Raw genomic sequence first — 20,040 nt, 5'->3', positions numbered from 1 at the left:
ATCAATTAAATAGTCAGTTTTTGGAACGAATGTTCCCAAAGCGACTATTTGATTAACTCTTTATTCAGTAGGTACATTCATTGATTTAGGCTTAGCATGTGTCAACCATATTATTTCGTGAAGAGAAAAGACAAAATGTCGACCAATAACGTAAGAGTAGTCGCAGTGCCATCTGAGATAATATATCGCGGTGTGTATCTTAGGCCTATTTGAAAAAGTAGGGTAGTACACCTACCCTATTTTTTCAAGGTTAGAGGTAAATTAGAGGTAGGGAAGGAGTACGGTAGGGGTAGGGTTGAGAAGGGGTATGGTAGGGTAGAGTTAGGGTTTCACGCGGATGAAGTCGCGTCCGCGAGTAATGTATAAACACACCGACACACTGGAAAAAATCAGTCGGCCGTGGATGCATCACGCGGCGGTCAATGTACAAAATGGACTATACCTTCTATATTTTCTATAGGTGACGGCAGAGCATCTGAACAACCTGGTCTAACTGCCATCCACACAATCTTCCTCCGCGAGCACAACCGCGTGGTGGAAGGCTTGCGAGGAGTCAACCCGCACTGGGACGCCGACCTGCTGTTCGAGCACGCGCGCCGCATCGTCGCCGCACAGTTGACGCATGTCATCTACAACGAGTTCCTGCCTAGGTTGCTGTCCTGGAACGCCGTCAACCTATACGGACTCAAGCTTTTGCCTTCTGGTAATTTATAAATAGCTTCGAAGTTTATGCTATTTATTACACACTTTTGTAAAAGTCAGCAATTCCAAAAAGCAAAGGTTAACCTTTACAGGTTTACAGGTGATGACGTGATACTTTGTAGGAGTAGATCGATTCTTTATTAAAAATACTCTGAAATTAAAAATAAAAAAAATACCGAACGAATTGAAAACCTCCTCCTTTTTGAAGTCGGTTAAAAACATGAAATATGGCTTCAAATCTGCCCATTTAATTTTATGAAAAAGTATTTCCCTAAATCTTTCACCGTTATCTGATACTACTATTCGTACTATAATTCAATGTCACGAATGGCTCAAATTCTCCATCAGATTATCATATATATCTTACTGGATATTCAGAAGACAATGTAAGGGTTGCTTGGTCCATTTACTTGTCTTGGTCATTATAAGTATTTCTCAAAAAAAACACTGTCAAGAGACATTTTTATATATATTTCAAGCTAAGATCATCATCTATATTTTAATGGATATTTAGAAGTTTATGTTAAGATTGCTTGGTCCATATACTCGTCTTCGTCATTTTAAGTATTTCTCAAGAATAAACACTGTTAATAGGCATTTTTATATATCCTTCAGGCTACTACAAAGAATACTCTCCAACCTGCAACCCAGCCATTGTAACGGAATTCGCAGCTGCGGCCTTTAGGTTTGGTCATTCACTACTGAGGCCGCATCTACCTCGTCTGTCACCGAACTATCAACCAGTCGACCCACCAATTCTTCTTAGAGACGGATTCTTCAGACCTGACATGTTCATGAACGTAAGTACCTACTTATTATACACTTCTGTTAGCATTCGTACTTATATTTTAGATGATACCGAATAATGTCTCATAATTTTCCTTATCCACATTTTAATCAAAATAGGTCTAAATATAGGTACTTTAACTCAGGAGTATTTCCCTGGATACAGAAATAAGGCAAGAGTACACTAAACGACGCACGCATTGTTTAATTATGTGTGATACCAAAGGAGGAATGTGACCCGTTTACCAATAAACCTGAACTGAAACTGAAGGTAGTTTCACATACAAATATGCCTATTTGTACACCATAACATTATAACCTAAGCATTTTTCCACAAATAGTATCCATACGTAATACGCTCTTTAAATTTAATCTTTTAACTTTTAATTTTAATTTTAATTTCACTGATTTCAAATAGGTATCTATGAAATTAAACCTTACCTTTTTTCAGCATCCACCAATGGTAGACGAACTTATACGAGGCCTTTCATCCACGCCCATGGAAACACTCGATCAATTCATCACTGGCGAAGTTACAAATCATCTTTTCGAAGATCGCAAAATACCTTTCTCCGGCATTGATTTGGTAGCTCTAAACGTACAAAGGGCGAGAGACCACGGTGTCCCAAGCTATAATAACTACAGAGCACTTTGCAACCTAAAGAGGGCTACTACTTTCGATGACTTGGCTAGGGAAATACCTGATGAAGTTATTGCTAGGTAAGCGGACAACGCGGAGCGCAACAGTTTACCTCACCTAACTGTTCTGCTAATATTTTTTTTTCTGTTGTAATTAGTAACTTTATCCAAAACTCTTATAATTATTATACTAAGATAATGTCCAATAACTTAATCTCTTGTCACTTTGTTCACATGATCTTCCATGTATCACTTTACATTGTACTATCACTACACTATCACTATTAAACACTAACTCAAATGGTTTGGTCCGTTTAGGTCTTCTCACTGTATTCGTAAAGTCGAGTAGCTGGATTGCCTCGATGTTTATGTGACGGTGAACATTAAATTAACGACTTTAATATAAAATTGTTTTAGTTTTCAAATCTTATTCAACTTATGCTCTTCCGTTCATTTCCACGATTTCTGCCTTCTTTTATTTCGTTACTTCGTTAAGACTTCCTTTGATTTGTTAATTTTATCGCTTTTTTTCTTTTACTATAATTTTTCATTCATACTCCACATTACTCCGAATTTTGCTTCATTTTCTTTATTCTCGTTAGAGCTTCTTATTATTATGCTATAGATATCTACAGACTACCGATTAAGCAAAATTCCATAAAAGAGTTCTTAAATTGAATAGATTTATATTCAATTTAAGAACTCTTTACTCTTTCTCTATTCTCTCAAATTGACAATTGATTATCCCATAAAGAAAAAGAACCTAATCCTAAACCATTTAACTTTCACCAGATTCAAGAGAATATACGCGACGGTCGACGACATCGACCTATTCCCGGGCGGTATGAGCGAGCGGCCGCTGCAAGGAGGTCTCGTGGGGCCAACTTTTGCCTGCATTATCGCTATACAATTCAGGCAGCTCAGGAAATGTGATCGCTTCTGGTAATTGAACAATCATTAAAACCATTATACCTACTTAAATATTTTTAAGGTTTACTTTAAAACACAAATACATATGGTGGTGGTGATGGTAAGTTCGTACCTAATTGTAAAACGTAAAAGATGTGGTTAGGTGTTAATAGTAGTCGAGATATTTGTGTCTTTACTGGTTTATTTCTGTCGCCACACAGCATTACTGTTTTCCAGTCTGAAGATCGACAAGGCTTAACATCTCCACCTCACGCTTATTGACACAGGATAACACTATAATAGAACTATGCGAACATTTTACTCTGTATAGAAGCTATGGTTTTCGACGTACCGTCAGGAGGGTCATCTACTCTAGTCAATCAATCTATTATTATGCACATCTATATAAAATTTACTTGTCACAATGTTAGTTACTTCTTCGAAATGGCTGATGGCCGATGTTGATGAAGTTTAATTTGTATGTTTATTCGATAGGTCTGAGAACAGGTTTCTATTTTTTATTTTATAAGACAAAATAACGTTTGCTGGGTCAGCTAGCTATAACTATAAAAATAACGTATTAATTCTGTTTTACAAATACCAGGTACGAAAACGACAACAGAGCGGCGCGTTTCACAGAACAGCAGCTGTCGGAGATTCGTAAGACGACACTGTCGAAGATTCTGTGCGACAACTTCGACGTGGCCACCGATATCCAACGCGCCTCCTTCGATTTGCCCAGCAATTTCTTGTAAGTTTACTATTGTCTTTGTCATTTCACATAAAGTATAAAAGTGACAAAACATACGGTTAGACTATCAAAAACGTATCAGTAGGTGGTGCAACCGGCACTAAAATTTTAAATGTGTTTTATCTGTGTGATAAATGTCATATTTCATGAGTGTGTCCACTTTCTCAGGAATCCCCGCGTGCCATGCTCGTCTCTGCCCAAGATAGACTTGTCAGCATGGCGGGAGAGCTCCACCCAGGGTTGTCTCATCGCTGCCCGCAACGTGCCGCTCGGCGAGTCGGCCTTCCCGTCGCCTTGCACCTCCTGTATCTGTTCTACTGAAGGGGTAAGTACAAAAACCACGGCTGATACTACTAGCTATTGATCCAGTGGTTTGTCTATTCTGTTAACCCAAGCCCTGTTAACTTAAGTCCTGTTAACCCAAGTCCTGTTAAATATTGAGAGAGTTATTGAGCTCCATAATCACCTCTCCTTTAAGCCGAGCTTTGAAGAGCGTTAATAGTCTTATAATATAAACAAAAAAATACTTCTGGCAGAATTTATTGTGTACCTACTCTTCTCAGACTAAGGCAGTTTAGAACCATCGTAACCTAATGTACCTAGTGCCTAATAAATGAAAGACTTTTTGGACTTTGACTACCGGTGGAATTTCCAGGAACAAAGAGAAGCTAATTGTTTCTTAGCCCGACCCAGGAGTCGAAAATATAATATCATTCTGAATCTACATTTAAACTGGATGGTTTTTTATAGAATATTTGCCATATCTTTTATCGGTGATGACTCCGAACCATTTACCGTTTACAGAATAACTTTAAATAATATTAATATACGTTCCACAGGCGCAATGTGCATCTCTACGCATATTGCTATATACTTTTATCGGTGATAAGTCCGGACCCTTTATCGCTCTGCTATTCAGGAGTTTACAGAAGAACTGTAAACAATATTAATATACGTTCCACAGGCGCAATGTGCATCACTACGCATAACAGACTGCGCACAGTTATGGCGCGAATGGCCGCGTGAAGCCGTTCTACGTGACGACGTCTGCACGGCGCAGTGCGGCGCCGCGCCCGCACAACAACGCGCTCCAAGACGACAGAACATCAACTTCAAGTTCCCAGACCTTACGCCATTCATCGCTAAATGAGCGAGACAGATATCTATCCTCCATACGAGCGATAGAGACAGTGATATAAACTATTATAGACTCAAAAGTGCAACATCAACTTAGCCTGCATTAACAGACGTTTCTCAATTTCGAAGTTGAAGTTCAAGCAACTTGAGGTCGAAATTGTGGTATTTATTTTTACTAAAATCAACACTGCACTCGTGTAAGTGCTCTTGAGTTGAGCAACGTCTGTTAATGGGCTTAAGTTCTCGCACCTCATGCCATTTGTCGCCGAGTGAGCGAAACAACAATCTATCTGTCATACAATGATTGAGACAAGTGATATAGACTAAAGAGTGCAACAAGTGCAACATCTACTCTAAGTTTCCGTACATCATGCCCTTTATCGCAAAGTGAGCGAGACAGCAATCTATCCTCATACAAGTGATAGAAATAAAAGATTAGATAACTGTAGGTACTGGTGATTATATGAAATCGAGAGACAAACCAATCTATTTGTTTGTTCAGATATTCCAATCAGATTTTTACAAATTTAATTATATAGTAGGCTTTTAAAATAAAATATTATGTAGGTAGGTAGGCCTAGGACAAAATATTACTTCACTTATTGCCATATGAGCGAGACAGCAACATATCCTCCGTATGAGTGATGGAGACAAGTGATAAAAACTTAAGAGTACAAGTGCCCGCATCATTTTCGTTGATGACGTTGTTTCAAATCCGGAAACAAAACCCCTTTTGTTCTAAAATTCCAATCGTTTTAAAATATCTTACAAATTGTATTGTAATACACCTAGATAAATCTAAATAACACTAACCATGAAAAATTACCATCAAATATTCCTTGTCAGTTGTCTAAATCAAAACAAAGAGATATACTCATACTAAATAATATTAAAGGCTTTATAGTGTGGTGCTACACTACCGTTATATTGATATTGATAATATTGATTAATATTGATGAACTTAACAAATATGAATGGTTTGTCTCTCACTATTGAGATGTGTGTCGATGAAGTGCGTGTGCGTGAATAGTAAATATAACAATCGTGACAATGTGTCTAGTAATAAGTCAACAAAACCAGTGATGTGTTAAGGTTTTAGCGAAACATATAAAAATTACAAAAAAACCCATGCTAATATCGTTACTTGGGGAATTTTTTTGTCATTCTATTTGTATTTAAAATCAATGGTGCTAATATGAACTGTTGACTCTTAAATGAAATTTATTTATTATTTTTTACTTACATAAACAAATATACTTTAAAGAATCATAGTAGGTATAAATAAAAACATCGATCATATCCTTGATATGAAACTTAATTTAAAATAATTTAAAAAACAAATTATTAGATAATACTACTAGTATAAACATATAATAAATAAATGTAATAGATAAGGTACCTTTTTGAATGTTTACGCGTTACCCAGAGATTCAGTTGTACAGCTAAGTCAAAGATAGAATTAAAGGAAATATCAACAACTAATATAACATTATGTTACGTAGAAACAATCTCATAGAGAAACGATATACACTTATCAACATTAAAAAAAAATACAAATACTGTTTAACAAATTGCGCATTTATGGCCATCTTAAGCTTTAATTGAAATGATACAAAATATTTTAAGAATACAATGACTAGGTCCATAACCATAACCGTATACAGCCTACTAACAGTGTTCTAAAATAGATCTACGAGTAATCTAACAGAAAGTTAATAAAAGTTAGCCGTAGTCGATTACAGATAGATATTTAAAAACGATGTTAGAAATCTATAATTTTATTTTAAACCGAATTTACCATTCCATGTTACCATTATATGTACAACCAGACGGATGCATGTATTTTTTGTAAGTTTTTTGTCGATAAACAATTCACTGCCTAATTACGTCCCTAGTTATGTTTGTAAATTATTTTTTGTAAAATATTGGCTTAATGTTAATGTTAATTAAATATAATTAAGTAGAATTATTTTTTTACTAACAAGTACTTAAGTTACTATAGTAAATAAAATCACGAATAGTCCAGTTATTGTAGTTTTATTTCCACTTGCCAGACCAAACCAATTTAAAAAATCAAATTGGACATGCCTTAGATTGACGTTTATTCCTTTAGTGACATCAAGTAACATCGTGACGTCACAATATGGACGACAGCGTTTTTGATCATCGAAAGAATTGAAAAATACACAATTTTCAAATTGAGTTTTTTTTAATTTGTATTAATTAATATCGATATACATATTTCGGACCCTTAGTCTATGTTCTATACGATATTAATATTGTTTATATTTAATTTTATATGAGTCAACTACCCTATTATATACCCTTATCTCAGTCATATTGAGCGGAACCGACATCTTAATGTGGTCGCCAAGACACGGTGTAGAAAAACCAACTTCCCCACTATTTTTACTGAAAATTCTTAATAAAACTCAGTATTTTCAGCTCAACCCAGTACTCGAAACCAGGGCATGTAGCCACATCGATTCTCTTTCTACAAACGGTAACGCTTCAAAAATAAAAAAAAAGTATGGGAATCCATACGTCCATCACTATGGACAGGTCACATGATCAAGTTGTCGATCGGTGTGCCTAGTGGGAGTTTGTATGTTTTTATACTGTTACTATCGCGTTAACGTAAACGCGAATTTATATGGAATTGAAACAGTTGTGCAGTAGTGCCACTAGATGGCGCTGTTTCAATTCCTTAGAAATTCGCGTTTACGATAACGTGATCGTCACAGTATCAAACTGCCACTAGGCCCTCTGATCTATAATTCCCATACATTGTTACTTATCGGAGTGTTAGCGTTTGTAGAAAGAGAATCGAAGTGCCACATGGCTAAAGCCAAGACTTCGTGATCTAAAACCACATGGCTAACCGCTGGACACGAGACAGACCAAATCAAAATCCACAAAGTATTTACAAATTTATTTTGTTCCATAAAATTATCAAGTCTATTCAGTTTCTTTTATACAATAAATACATTACATTTCAACGTTTTGAGTATAAAAAAGGTCTCGCGGTAAAAAATAAACAACACAAACACTGGACATAATGTAAAAAGTCTCGATATTTAGTTCGTCCCGCACTTCGGCGTGTTGTATGTACATCAAACGACTTGGTGGCTGCTATCTTCGCGACGGCGCGCGGTATCAACACCAAGCGATCGATTTTGATTGCACATTATCCTCCTCATCACTCTGAAACAATAATACTACATGTTGGTAAACCACAATATTTTTTGAAGTAAAACTTCTTTAGGCGCATGAAGGAAAAAAAATTTCCAAATGTAACGTCACGCCGGTATGCAACGGAAGTGTCGAAAAAGAGAGAGAGAGCGATCGAGACCGATTGAGAGAGAGTAAGACAGGGCGAACGTAGCATGAAGCAACTAGCCGTGGAGTGAGAGTAGGGAGCAAGCAAGTGAGAAAGATTGAGAGAAAAAGTGAGACAAAGCGAACGTCGTATCACGCACAGTGCTATGGAGTGAGAGGTGGGAGAGAGCTATAGTGAGAAAGATTAAACGAGAGAGAGAAATCGCGCAATGTAAATATTAAAGAAATAAATTGAAAAAATTATATTTATAAGTTACATTAATTTTCAACACTTTTTTGTTTTTTTTTTACAATTATTGAAGAACCAAGAAGGAGTATTTGTCCTGGGGCCCAGAAACAAAATGTATATTCATAACCATACTACTGAAACTTTTTTAAAATTATAAATAAATGATCCATAAACAAAGAAGAAATTACCTTAGGGATAACAGAGTAATATAATTTTTTAGTACAATTAAGAAAAAAAGTTTGCGACCTCAATGTTAGATTAAGATAAAATTTAAATACAAAAGTTTAAAATTTTGATCTGTTCAATGTATCGTGCATGACGGACAGAACTAAATGAAGTGAACGATGATGGTTGGGCGATTTTTCAAGCCACCTTTCCCCTTGTAAATTGTCCGACAAGGTTACGAGTGTGACTACACAACTGAAGTAAAAATAAAAAAATAAAGCGCCATCTATGAGTCTCAGGCATAACTGCATCGCAACAGATTCTTGGAGTTGAAAAAAAGGGATTGTTTCAAAGTTCTCTAAGAACGCCATCTCCTGGTAGTTTAAAATAACAAACACTGTTGCACTACGCCTGTAGACAGCAGCACGCATCTTAAAAGCCTCGCCCGGTTACATTTTTCGTAACGCATTTATTAACTTACTCCCCAATCCCCATATCCAGCATGCGTAATAGCACATTATGATATAAGTGCGGTAAGTTTAAAATTACAGCCGAGGCATATTGCAGCTCGAGCCACAGGCGAGAGCTATAGTAAGGAAGCAGAGGCTGTAATTATCAAAGTGCACGTATGTCATACGACGTTTTAAAACACATTTGCGATGAAACACACTTTTAACACACTTTCTGAAAATGAATGATCTTAGCCTATTTTTTCCATATAATGACATCTTGACATGCTTGTCATTTTTGCACAGATAGCGAAGTGCGTGCGTTTTTTTTTTTAGGCAAATTCACCAAAAACAGTATTAATAATAAAGTAAATTAATATTTTTGTGTTTCTGATACAGATATATGATTGACATTTATTGTCAAAATTATTAAAACGAAAGAATTAAATGTCTTTTTAATATACTTTATCTCACAAAGGTAATTTTATTCATAAAATGTTAAGCACTTTTCTGACACAGTCTTTGACAAGATTTAAAAAAGCATCGTTCGTTTTTAGACGGATGACAAAGGTTTCATATTACATTACGGCATATGTGCGTAATAATACATTGCTATATTGAAATTGGTGAAATAAGCGATACTTTACGAGCAAATGTGTTATAAAGAAGTTCTTCAAAACTATGAACTACGTCATAAAGTACTCACGGATAGGTCTGGGGCGGGTCAGTTGGCGGCCACCTCCTTGAACCCGTTGGCGATGGGCTGGTGGTCGCTGCTGCGGCGCCACAGCCCGTACACGCGGCCCGGCACCGCCTGCCACAGCCGCACCGTGCCGTCCTCCGACCCCGTGGCGTACAGCTCGCCGTCCGGCGACCACCGCACGCAGTGCACGGGCCCGAAGTGACCCTTGTTTGACTCTGCAAATTATATATACCATGTCATCCTACGCACGGGTAGCTTACCTATCATTTTTAGTTCCAAAGCCAGCTTTGGGTTTGTCCTGAACGAACAAATCTATAGCGTAAAAATATAGCACACTAACAAACTCTTTTAATTTCCTTACTTATAAGTTGAAAGTTTTTTTTTCTTTACTAGTTAGCCCTTGACTACAATCTCACCTGATGGTAAGCGATGATGCGGTCTAAGATGGAAACGGGCTAACTTGTTAGGAAGAGTATGAAAATCCACACTCCTTTCGGTTTCTACACGACATCGTACAGGAACGCTAAATCGCTAGGCGGTACGTCTTTGCCGGTAGGGTGGTAACTAGTCACGGCCGAATCTGCCCAGCCGAGGATCGAACCCAAGTAAATCCACCGCGCATAACAATGCGCCACGGAGGCCGCCAGTTGTTTATTCTTTACAATTAACAATTGTTTTCAGTAACACAGATATTACCACATTTTAAATCGCGGGGAACTCGCGCATCTTGCGCATCGTGTCCGACGCGTAGAACGACACGGTTGTGCCTGTGTCTGGACACAAACATATATCTTACCGAGTTCGGTGCCAGTGTTGTAGTCAAACTTGTACACTTTGAGGTCCTCGCCGCCGCAGACGAAGGTGGCGCGGCTGGGCGCCAGCGACGCGGAGTAGCACTTGGTGGGCACGGAGAACTCGCGCATCTTGCGCATCGTGTCCGACGCGTAGAACGACACGGTTGTGCCTGTGCCTGGACACAAACATATATCTTACCGAGTTCGGTGCCAGTGTTGTAGTCAAACTTGTACACTTTGAGGTCCTCGCCGCCGCAGACGAAGGTGGCGCGGCTGGGCGCCAGCGACGCGGAGTAGCACTTGGTGGGCACGGAGAACTCGCGCATCTTGCGCATCGTGTCCGACGCGTAGAACGACACGGTTGTGCCTGGAACGGACAAGCTGTGTCTTAAACTGTGTTCAGGTTGATTTTAGTTTTGTTCTTGTTGCATATTATATATTATATAACTTACCGTGGGCTACAGTCAATACAGCTCCATCTCTGGACAGTTCTAAACTATTTGGGATCGAAGTGAATTCTACCTTTCGTACTTCCTGAAATAAATAAAAAAACAAGTTTAATACTAAAATTTTAACAATATGTTTCTTCGGTATGTATGTTAGGAGACGATCACAATGTCCAAGTTGCGATTCTCTTGAGAAGCTCACTCTCCTACTCCTAAGTTTTTGAGTTATTACAAGATATCACACTTGTAGTGGTCCATTGTTAAATGTCGTATTTTAAAATTGACTGAGTCATGAATGACAGTCGGATTTGGATTTTGTATTATAATTATATTCTACATAGTTTCAAGATACATTTACATTACGATTTCATTAGAACTTTATAGAATGGATCAATGAACAATGAATTAATGGTGAGCATTGTTACTTATTACGTAGGAACATCTTTGTATCTAAAATGTAGTGTTTCTTGCAAATAAATTATACTGAACCATTATTGTCTTTGTTATTGAGATAAAAAAATGAGTGAGCTTTAGACCACACGATGAAGTTAAATTTCTATCAAAAATAAAATAATACCTACATAAAAGAGAAACTTAAAAAATTGTTACGGTTAGTAGCGCCATCTCTCGTATAAGAATTGCTTTACTTCACAAACTTTCTCAAAGAGTACTTATTAGTTCACAATTAAGCCGTTAAGACTAAACGGATTTGGCGCTGGGCTTACTTGTGTTGTGTCGTAGTTTACTAAAGTTACTACAGATGGCGCTGTGTATGTCATTTCGATTACATTTTTCGTAACACAGAGCCCAAGCCCAACGTGCGTAACGACGTTTTACTTTAAAAAAATATTGTGTCAATGTTGAATTGTGTACAAATGACGTCACCTGTCCGCTGGAGCGGTCCCACACGCGCATGGTGAGGTCGTCGCTGACACTGACGATGCGCGATTTGTTTAGGAACACGGCGTGCCGTATGCTGTTCGTGTGCGCGGCTATTTTGTCCACAGCTGGAACATTTGTTATAAGTTAATATATCAATAATACTATGATATTATGAAGCGGTAATTATAATAATATTATTTGTTCAAATTATAAATTTTAGGATTAATAAAAAGTTTGTAGAATCTCTGGTAAATGCAATGATAGTCAAACATTTGGTTCAGTCAACAATAGGTCTGTTCGAAAACTGACATAATTTTCACGTTAACAAGTTCCGCCAACCAATAGAAGTGTCCTTTGATATTTGTGACGTCACGTGTTTTGAATATTTAAAATACATCAGACATTTTTTGGTATATTTTACAAATAATAATGTGTTATCTCGATTTTCACTTCATAGTTCTGTAACGTTAAAAATCGATGAAAATTAGGTCCAAATTATACGAATGATACAGAGCTGTAAAATGACCATAAATTAGAACAATTAAGGAGAGTTCTCCTTAATTGCAATTGAGGCCAATTTTCAAAGAAATCTATGTTTGTTTAATCAGTTATAGGTGGGCAATAATTCATATCCCCTTCATATAAAAATCATTGTATGATTTTCTATGATCTAACTGACAGGCGACAGTTTTAATAAGGATTTCACAATACTTTATTACTTTACTCATTTTATCGAAATATATTTGACAATGACATAGCATTAATTGATTGACTCTAACATCGACAGCGCGCGTTTGTAAAGACAACTGACAATCAGTGAAATACGCATCAAAGAGTCGATCAGTGTGAAAAAATGAAATTAGTTTATTTTCCCTGTTGGCGAATATTATTTCAACTAAGATTCTAATTGAGTAAAATATACAAGATTTTTAGTACATTGTTCATTTCTGTATCGTTCTCAAAAGTGGGTTAAATTTCGGACATCTACTTTATTCTCTATCGTATTGATTTCCGCAAAGACTCACGGCCCGCGTCCGGCTTGTTCAGATCGAAGACCCGTATGATCTTCTCGTTGCTGGCCGTCAGCAGCAGGGTGTCGTCAAAGTTGAAGTTGACGCTCTTCACGATGTGCTCGTGCTCGAACGTGTGCACCACTTCGCCGAACCTCGCGTCCCACAGTTTCGCTGCAAATTTATAAATTTAATTAAACAATACACATTACTACTTAGCCCCAACTATGCGTATATCATGGGTACTAAGACAGCTGATTTTATGATATACAAGGTCACTGGAAACGTATAGCGATCCCTTTAACGGATGATAATAGTGTTATCGCCGCGTTGCAACGACTTGCGGTACTGACGGCTACAGTGTGCTCGTGGCCATAGATTGGTCGTGGCGTTCGAGCCGTCCACATCTCTTGTTGTGTAATTCTACATGGATTACTTGGGATAGGCGGGGAGAGTGACTTGAGTGGAAAAGGGGAGTGTTTGTTTACAGTCAAATGCGCCTTTAACCCTACACACAACGAGACTTCACTCAAGGTCATTCTCTGCCATTCTAGGGTCTCATTTTGGTTACAGTTTGATTTGTTAATTAAGTTGTCCTGACAAATGTTGTGAATTATTTATTTTTTGTAATCACTTTTTTTTTTTTTTTTCATAAAATGTGGGTAACTCTACTTCAAAGTGTATTTTAAAATAAAACTTACGTATTTAGTGGTTCTTTTTTATGTTTTGTTGTTTCATAGGTAACAGAAAAATAATATATAAGACCTATAACACAAAAGGGGGCCTTATTGCTTGCTAGCGATTTCTTCCAGGCTAACTTTTTATTAGAATAATAAAAATTTTAATAAAAAAAATACAACCGACTTCAAAACCTAAAAACGTACCCACTAAACTAAAAAGCGAAAAATAACATCATAATATGTTCTACCTGCTGATCAGTATGAAGGCGGTGCTAAGCCGGTGATGTATTAATTCAAGCCATGTGAGCATATCTTATAGATTTAGATTTTGCAGACAATGTTGTTTCATGTGGTCCTGTCAGAAATGGCTTAAATTAAGACAACACCGGATAAGCACCGACTTCATACTGATCAGCAGGTAGAACATATTATGATGTTATTTTTCGCTTTTTAGTTTAGTGGGTACGTTTTTAGGTTTTGAAGTCGGTTGTATTTTTCTTATTAAAATTTTTATTATTTTTCAATTTTTAGTGTAAAATTTCATCTCAAACGAATACATCAAACCCCTAATGACAGTCACAACCCATCTTGGTACAAAATTCTCAGCAATACAAATTAATCAAGCCCAAGCACAAGGTAGCTACCGTAAACCGTCAAGGGGTTCCCTTCATTGACCTTGGTCTTCATCATCAGACCCCTAATAACAGACACAACTCATCTAGGTAGAAAGTTCTCAGCAATACGAATTAATCAAGGCCAAACACAAGGTAGTTACTGTTAACTGTTAAGGAGTTCCCTTAATTGTCCTTGGTCTTCATCACGAAACCCCTAAATGACAGTCACAACCTATTTATGTGGAAAGTTCTCATTAAGACAAATTAATCAAGCCCAAACACAAGGTAACTGCTGTAAATCGCCAAGGAGTTCCCTCGTCTATTTATGACTCCATCATCTGATCGATTTTAAACCTTCATAATTTTGTATTTCTTAAAGGCACTAAATGGAAAAGTTCACGAACACACTAGACACCCATATAATTTTCAAAAGTTCCCCTCAATTTCTCCAGGATTTCAGATCTTGTCATGATGGCAATGGGACCAAATGGGGACTATACCGTTTCAAACAAAAAAAGGAAATCGGTCTACGCGTCTTTGAGTAATCGGTGTACATAAAAAAAAAAAAAAAAAAAAAAAAAAAAAAAACCGACCGAATTGAGAACCTCCTCCTTTTTGAAGTCGGTTAAAAAAATTAAGAAGACATTGTGTACCTGTGAAATCTGCTGCTCCACTGGCCGCTAAGTTGGCGTTTTGTGTTAAAGCTACACCCCATACAGCACCTTTGTGACCTTCAAAAGTTCCAATCCAGTCTCCAGTCTCACCTTGCCGCAACATGGGTTTGCCATCTGCAATTAATAATTTATTTAAATATGAATATTATTTAATATCTGCATACCAGAGAATTTTCTTAGTTTTCTGCGAGTATGAAGTCTGCCAATCCGCACTGGTCCAGCACTGTGGACTATTGGCCTAACCCTTCTCATTCTGAGAATGGGAAGGGGAAGGAAACTCAAGCTCAGCAGTCAGCCAAATATGGGTTGATAATGATGATGATGATGTATATCATTTTGCATGGAATTGGGAACTTGGTTGTTTTTTACCAACAGTAAGATTTCCAAAAAATAAGGGGGTTCCTTTTAAAAAAAAAGAATACTCTACATACCCTTATTGTCATAAAAACAATTTTAATACATGAACAACATTGAAATTTTAATATATAAATGCGAAAGGTTTATTTATCACGAAATCTCGATAACCACGTGACACACAAAGACGAAATTTGGAAGGGAGGTAGTCTCTAGTTAGTAGGTATCCGCTATGAACGGATTTAGCGATAGGGCCGGATTAAAGAGGTCGAGGATCTCGCAAGTTTGCATAAAAGTCCTTCATTGTTTGTTCTACAAACTTAAAATTTGGCAGGGAAGTGTTCTTATAAAACATGCGAAAATATAAATAGAAATGGGTGAAGTTAAAAGTTTACATCGATTTTCAAGTGGACGAAATCGCGGGCGTCCGCTAGTAATGTATATGATGTAACAAATCACATTTGTTGAACAGTGCATTTGTTTTAAATTTAATCAGCATATAAGTTCAATTTCGAAAGTACAACATACAAATAACAATTTTATTGGTAAAGAAAATTATACCTAACTAAAAACTTTTAAATATAGTCCAATATTCAATAAAATCTCAAATTCAAAGCACATTCAACCTTAAGGATTAAGTTTAAGGTTGAATTTACAAATGCGACTACTCGAATTGAGTGCCAAGAAGTCGTGTTTGGCACTAATTGAGTGGGGTCGTATTTCGGTTCCTGATTGTGCATCTAATTTTAATAGAAGATTGATGATCACAAAGCTGAAATACTTACACTAATTCATATTTTTTTATTCTTAATTTCCCCACAATACAATTCACACTTAACAATATAAACAACATGATAATATTATTCATTATATGTATAGGCTGTGACTTTGACATAGTGAAGGCAATTGGTTACTTGGCAAGGTTATCATGAATAATGGGAACAAGAAATATAGCAGTGTTGAATCAACACTGATTATATTGTGTACAAATATAAATATGTATTTATTGCTATAAGAAAATTTATTTATGTTAAATTAAATAAGAATATGACAAAATATGACAAGGATAAACTTATTATGTTGTTTAAGCCATAAAACAACTTTTGATAACCACATTGGAAAATTATAGTATAGCTAGGCAACTTCGTTCGTAACACTCCCGATGATCCGCGCGGGCCAGGGGTGTGTAGCGATGAATGAATAACCCACGACTGATGCACCTCACTTCCCCGCACGCACGATTCCACACTCGCGCGGGCCAGGGGGTGTGTAACGATAAATGAAAAACCCACGATTGATGCACCTCACTGCCCCGCACGCACGATTCCACACTCGCGCGGGCCAGGGGGTGTGTAGCGATGAACAAAAAACCCACGACTGATGCACCTCACTTCCCCGCCCGCACGATTCCACAGTCGCGCAGTCTTTCTCCCCGTCGCCCGCATATCATGGGAGTGTCATCAACAAACTTGCCAGACTATAAAAGTATAGGGTCTGCCAATACTGTATTTGACTCCTAATATGTCTGTATTTTTGAATTATTTTTGTGTTTTACTCAAAAACAATTACCAAAAACATAAAAGTCCTGAATAAAAACCCCATCCATTGTGTGAGATTCTCAACATTTGGTTCCACTAATTGAATCTATGCAAATCAGTTTTATGATGAGTTTCTCATTTATAACTTAAATCTCAAGATTTTCTCATTTAGTTCAAGTTAACTTTTAATAGAAATTACATAAAGAGTCATATGTTTTAAAACAAGTATTGTTATTGTTTAGATATTAGAAAGGATAACAAAGATAGATTATGCAACACAATAAAGTTTACTTAACAAGTTGCTTCTATATAAATGTGACTTTTGTGAAAAACAATTAAATATTATTTCTTTTTATTTCCTACCTATATTAATTTCGATCTCAAAAGAAAAGTATAGGTACAACTATCTTTTTGGAACAGAGGGGTTGATGACTATACTACAGCCTTTCTTGATGAGTTCAGTTTACCAACAAACAAATAAAAAATGAGGGTATAAGTCACTAGTCATTGCACACTTAATAATAATTATAATTAACTTGTTTTTAAATCAATGAACATAAATTTGATTAATAAGTTTAGAACAATGAGATATGGCTAATATATTTTATATAACATTTTATAAACAAACTATACACAATTTAAAATAAATAAGTTATTAAATGACATGCGTTTTTTACCATCATTTCTAATTTCTTTGTTGGTAAACAGTACTGATCAAGAAAGGCTGTAGTATAGGTCTGAATATATTAAATAAATAAATAAATAAATAAATAAATAAATAAATAAATTATTTTTTGAGAAATGTTCGGGTAAACAAGGTCAATTTTAACTAACTAATATATGAAAAACAAAGAGGTTTGTAAAATAAATAAGATTATTAAAAATCCCACATAGTTCCCATTCCCTTGAGAAAACAGGCATAATATATAGCCTGTGACACTCAAAAATAAGGTGGCCTTCTAGTGGTAAAGCATTTTCAAAACTGGTTTAATGGATCCTGAGATTTATTTTTCTTTTATAAAAGAATATTTGCCATATTTGTTAATATGACCAATATTCCCATTCCCCTCCGACTAGACGGGAAAGACTGTATTAGGAGTGGGTAAGAGAATAGACCAACGGGGCGGGGATCGAACCACCACCCCTCAGTGATGAGTCTGTCTGCTCTTAATGTTGAGTTATTGAGGCTCAATATTAAATTAAACACTAATTTTAATTTGAATCTGATAGTAAATATACAATTTACATAGTGTCTTTATTCTTTAAGAATGTTTTCTTTATGTAAAGCATATGAGTCTAACACATTAAACATAATTAAAATGACATTCCAATAATCAAACATAAAAATATGGTGAAACTTGTAATCAGCTTTAAGTATTATACCTAATTCAGTAAACATAATCTTATTAAAATGGAAATTCTTCAAGCATTATGTATGTATCCCTTAGCTGACCTACATTAATAACAATGATCTACATTTACCTATTCTTACTATTACTTTGGCACATTCACCCTTACAATGAATGTTTCCAGTTTAGTTGAAATATTACTAATATTTCTAAAATTTAATGAATAAAATTAAAAGTTACTAGAAAAAAATCAAATATTTAGGATCCCAGATGAGAGGAAGTTACCCAGTTTACCTATTAAAAGATTTGAAGTTAAATCCATACTAATATTATAAAGCTGAAGAGTTTGTTTGTTTGCGCTAATCTCAGGAACTACTGGTCCGATTTGGAAAATTCTTTCAGTGTTAGATAGCCCATTTATTGAGGAAGGCTATATATTATTCCCATATTCCTACAGTATTGGAATCCACGCAGGTAAAACCGCGCGGCGTCAACTAGATATTTATATTTAGAAAAAGATTTAGGGCAATGTTTTAAAATTAAAGTAAAATAAGACTATCACTGACTAAACTGGAAACTTAAGAATTAAAATGTTTGGGACAGTCAGGTTTTTTGTTGCTTTTCCAATTAAGTTCACAGTTCATCATAATGTACATATTGTAAATGGTTGTAATATAATCTAAGAATATTTAACAAGAAGTCTTTTTAAACATGAATGCCCTTGCTTTAAGGACATTAAAGCGGAAAGACTCAATTGATTGCAGTAACACAAGGAAATTACAATTACACTGTTACAAAAATATAAAAGGTTTTCCTTGTAAGAAACAATGAAAGTAAGCAATGTTTACTTAACATTCTATGAGGTAAACATTAATGTCAAGTACTCTCACACCTTGAGGCTGCACAAGGTGACCCAGACTGTATCAGTGAAATGTCAACAAGCCTGGACGAAAGAAATAAACGCGACACTAGATATTACATAGCATTTACAGTAATTAATGCAACTTGAGACTAAAGAAATACGACAAACACTATATCCACCAAGGTAAACAAGGCGCGAGGAAACACAGCAAAGGAACTCAAGGTACTTCCTATATGTCCGGAAAGAGAAGGTCATGAAAGCCGCAGGCTAACCGAGCTTAGCGATTTACTAAAATAAGAAAAGTGAAGGCCTTTCCAATATTCCATGGCACTTACCATCTGTCAAACGAAACCTAAATAATTACGCCAAAATATATTTGTCAGACACCTATAGAAAAGTAGGCCAAGGGAAAAGGACACCCCGGTGAAAAATAATATGTGATTACCAAAACTTACCTTTGCAGGCCGAAATCAAAAAATATCCATCCTTTGTAACGTCACTAAAATCCAAGTGCACTACAGGTCTAGTATGGCCACCGCATGTTAGAGGAACTTGTTTTAAGGTTGACATTTTATTATTATAATTTAAAATTTGTTGTACTTTTTAATAAACAAAAATAGTTTCTTTTAAAAATTAACCTAATGAGTCTGATCGTTCTGAATGTTGACAATCGACTGACGTGACGGGTGAGGTGAGGGGGACGGAAAATGTAAATGTATTTTTAAAAGTGTTGCTACAAAATAAATCTTCAATTATAGTATTATTTAAAGTCGAAACATATTTCTAAAAGATAGACCAATATAATCATAGAAAGATTTAATAATAATATTTGGTTATTTGATAGACCGAAATCACAACCCTTCATCCCGGCTTCTTAATAATCGGGTAAAACTGAGACCAATTAATATAAGACCCTGTCTTGTAAGACGTTACCCCTCTGTTAGAGTACAAGATCAACGATTTAACGTGTTAAATAAAAACTGCTTCTATAGAATAAATAAAAGCTATAATGTAACGAAGTTTCAAAT

General features: G+C 36.0%; 2 protein-coding genes across 4 annotated transcripts in view; one reads left to right on the top strand and one right to left on the bottom strand.

Annotated features, from left to right (window-relative positions):
• The window catches only part of LOC112056193 (heme peroxidase 2), a 65,295-nt gene extending 58,344 nt beyond the window's left edge, over positions 1-6,951 (top strand). The window contains exons 18-24 of one of the 2 annotated variants that reach the window (XM_052884396.1): positions 461-703; positions 1,318-1,502; positions 1,940-2,208; positions 2,920-3,069; positions 3,641-3,787; positions 3,956-4,112; positions 4,752-6,951. In XM_052884396.1, coding sequence (XP_052740356.1) covers positions 461-703; positions 1,318-1,502; positions 1,940-2,208; positions 2,920-3,069; positions 3,641-3,787; positions 3,956-4,112; positions 4,752-4,937 — 1,337 coding nt within the window. In that variant the 3' untranslated portion in view covers positions 4,938-6,951. Of the gene's footprint in view, positions 1-460; positions 704-1,317; positions 1,503-1,939; positions 2,209-2,919; positions 3,070-3,640; positions 3,788-3,955; positions 4,113-4,626 lie in introns of both variants that reach the window. The other variant, XM_052884397.1, reaches the window with a different exon arrangement.
• An 890-nt stretch (positions 6,952-7,841) lies between these two features.
• LOC112056504 (serine-threonine kinase receptor-associated protein) lies at positions 7,842-19,696 on the bottom strand. 2 transcript variants are annotated; one of them, XM_024096944.2, is made up of 8 exons: positions 19,468-19,696; positions 14,889-15,023; positions 12,957-13,115; positions 11,935-12,056; positions 11,056-11,137; positions 10,803-10,970; positions 9,813-10,024; positions 7,842-8,128 (listed from the first exon to the last, which is right to left on the bottom strand). In XM_024096944.2, exons 1-7 carry the CDS (start codon positions 19,580-19,582, stop codon positions 9,831-9,833), a joined length of 975 nt encoding a protein of 324 aa, XP_023952712.1. In that variant the 5' UTR covers positions 19,583-19,696; the 3' UTR covers positions 7,842-8,128; positions 9,813-9,830. The 2 variants fall into 2 exon arrangements, with proteins under 2 accessions (XP_023952712.1, XP_052740360.1); XM_052884400.1 differs by having other exon boundaries at positions 10,606-10,970; positions 19,468-19,695.
• Positions 19,697-20,040: the final 344 nt, after the last annotated feature.

Source organism: Bicyclus anynana, chromosome 11, assembly GCF_947172395.1.
Source record: "Bicyclus anynana chromosome 11, ilBicAnyn1.1, whole genome shotgun sequence".
Taxonomy (NCBI): Eukaryota; Metazoa; Arthropoda; class Insecta; order Lepidoptera; family Nymphalidae; genus Bicyclus; species Bicyclus anynana.
Note: the sequence above shows the minus strand (reverse complement) of the source record. Positions and strands in the feature narration are given on the sequence as shown.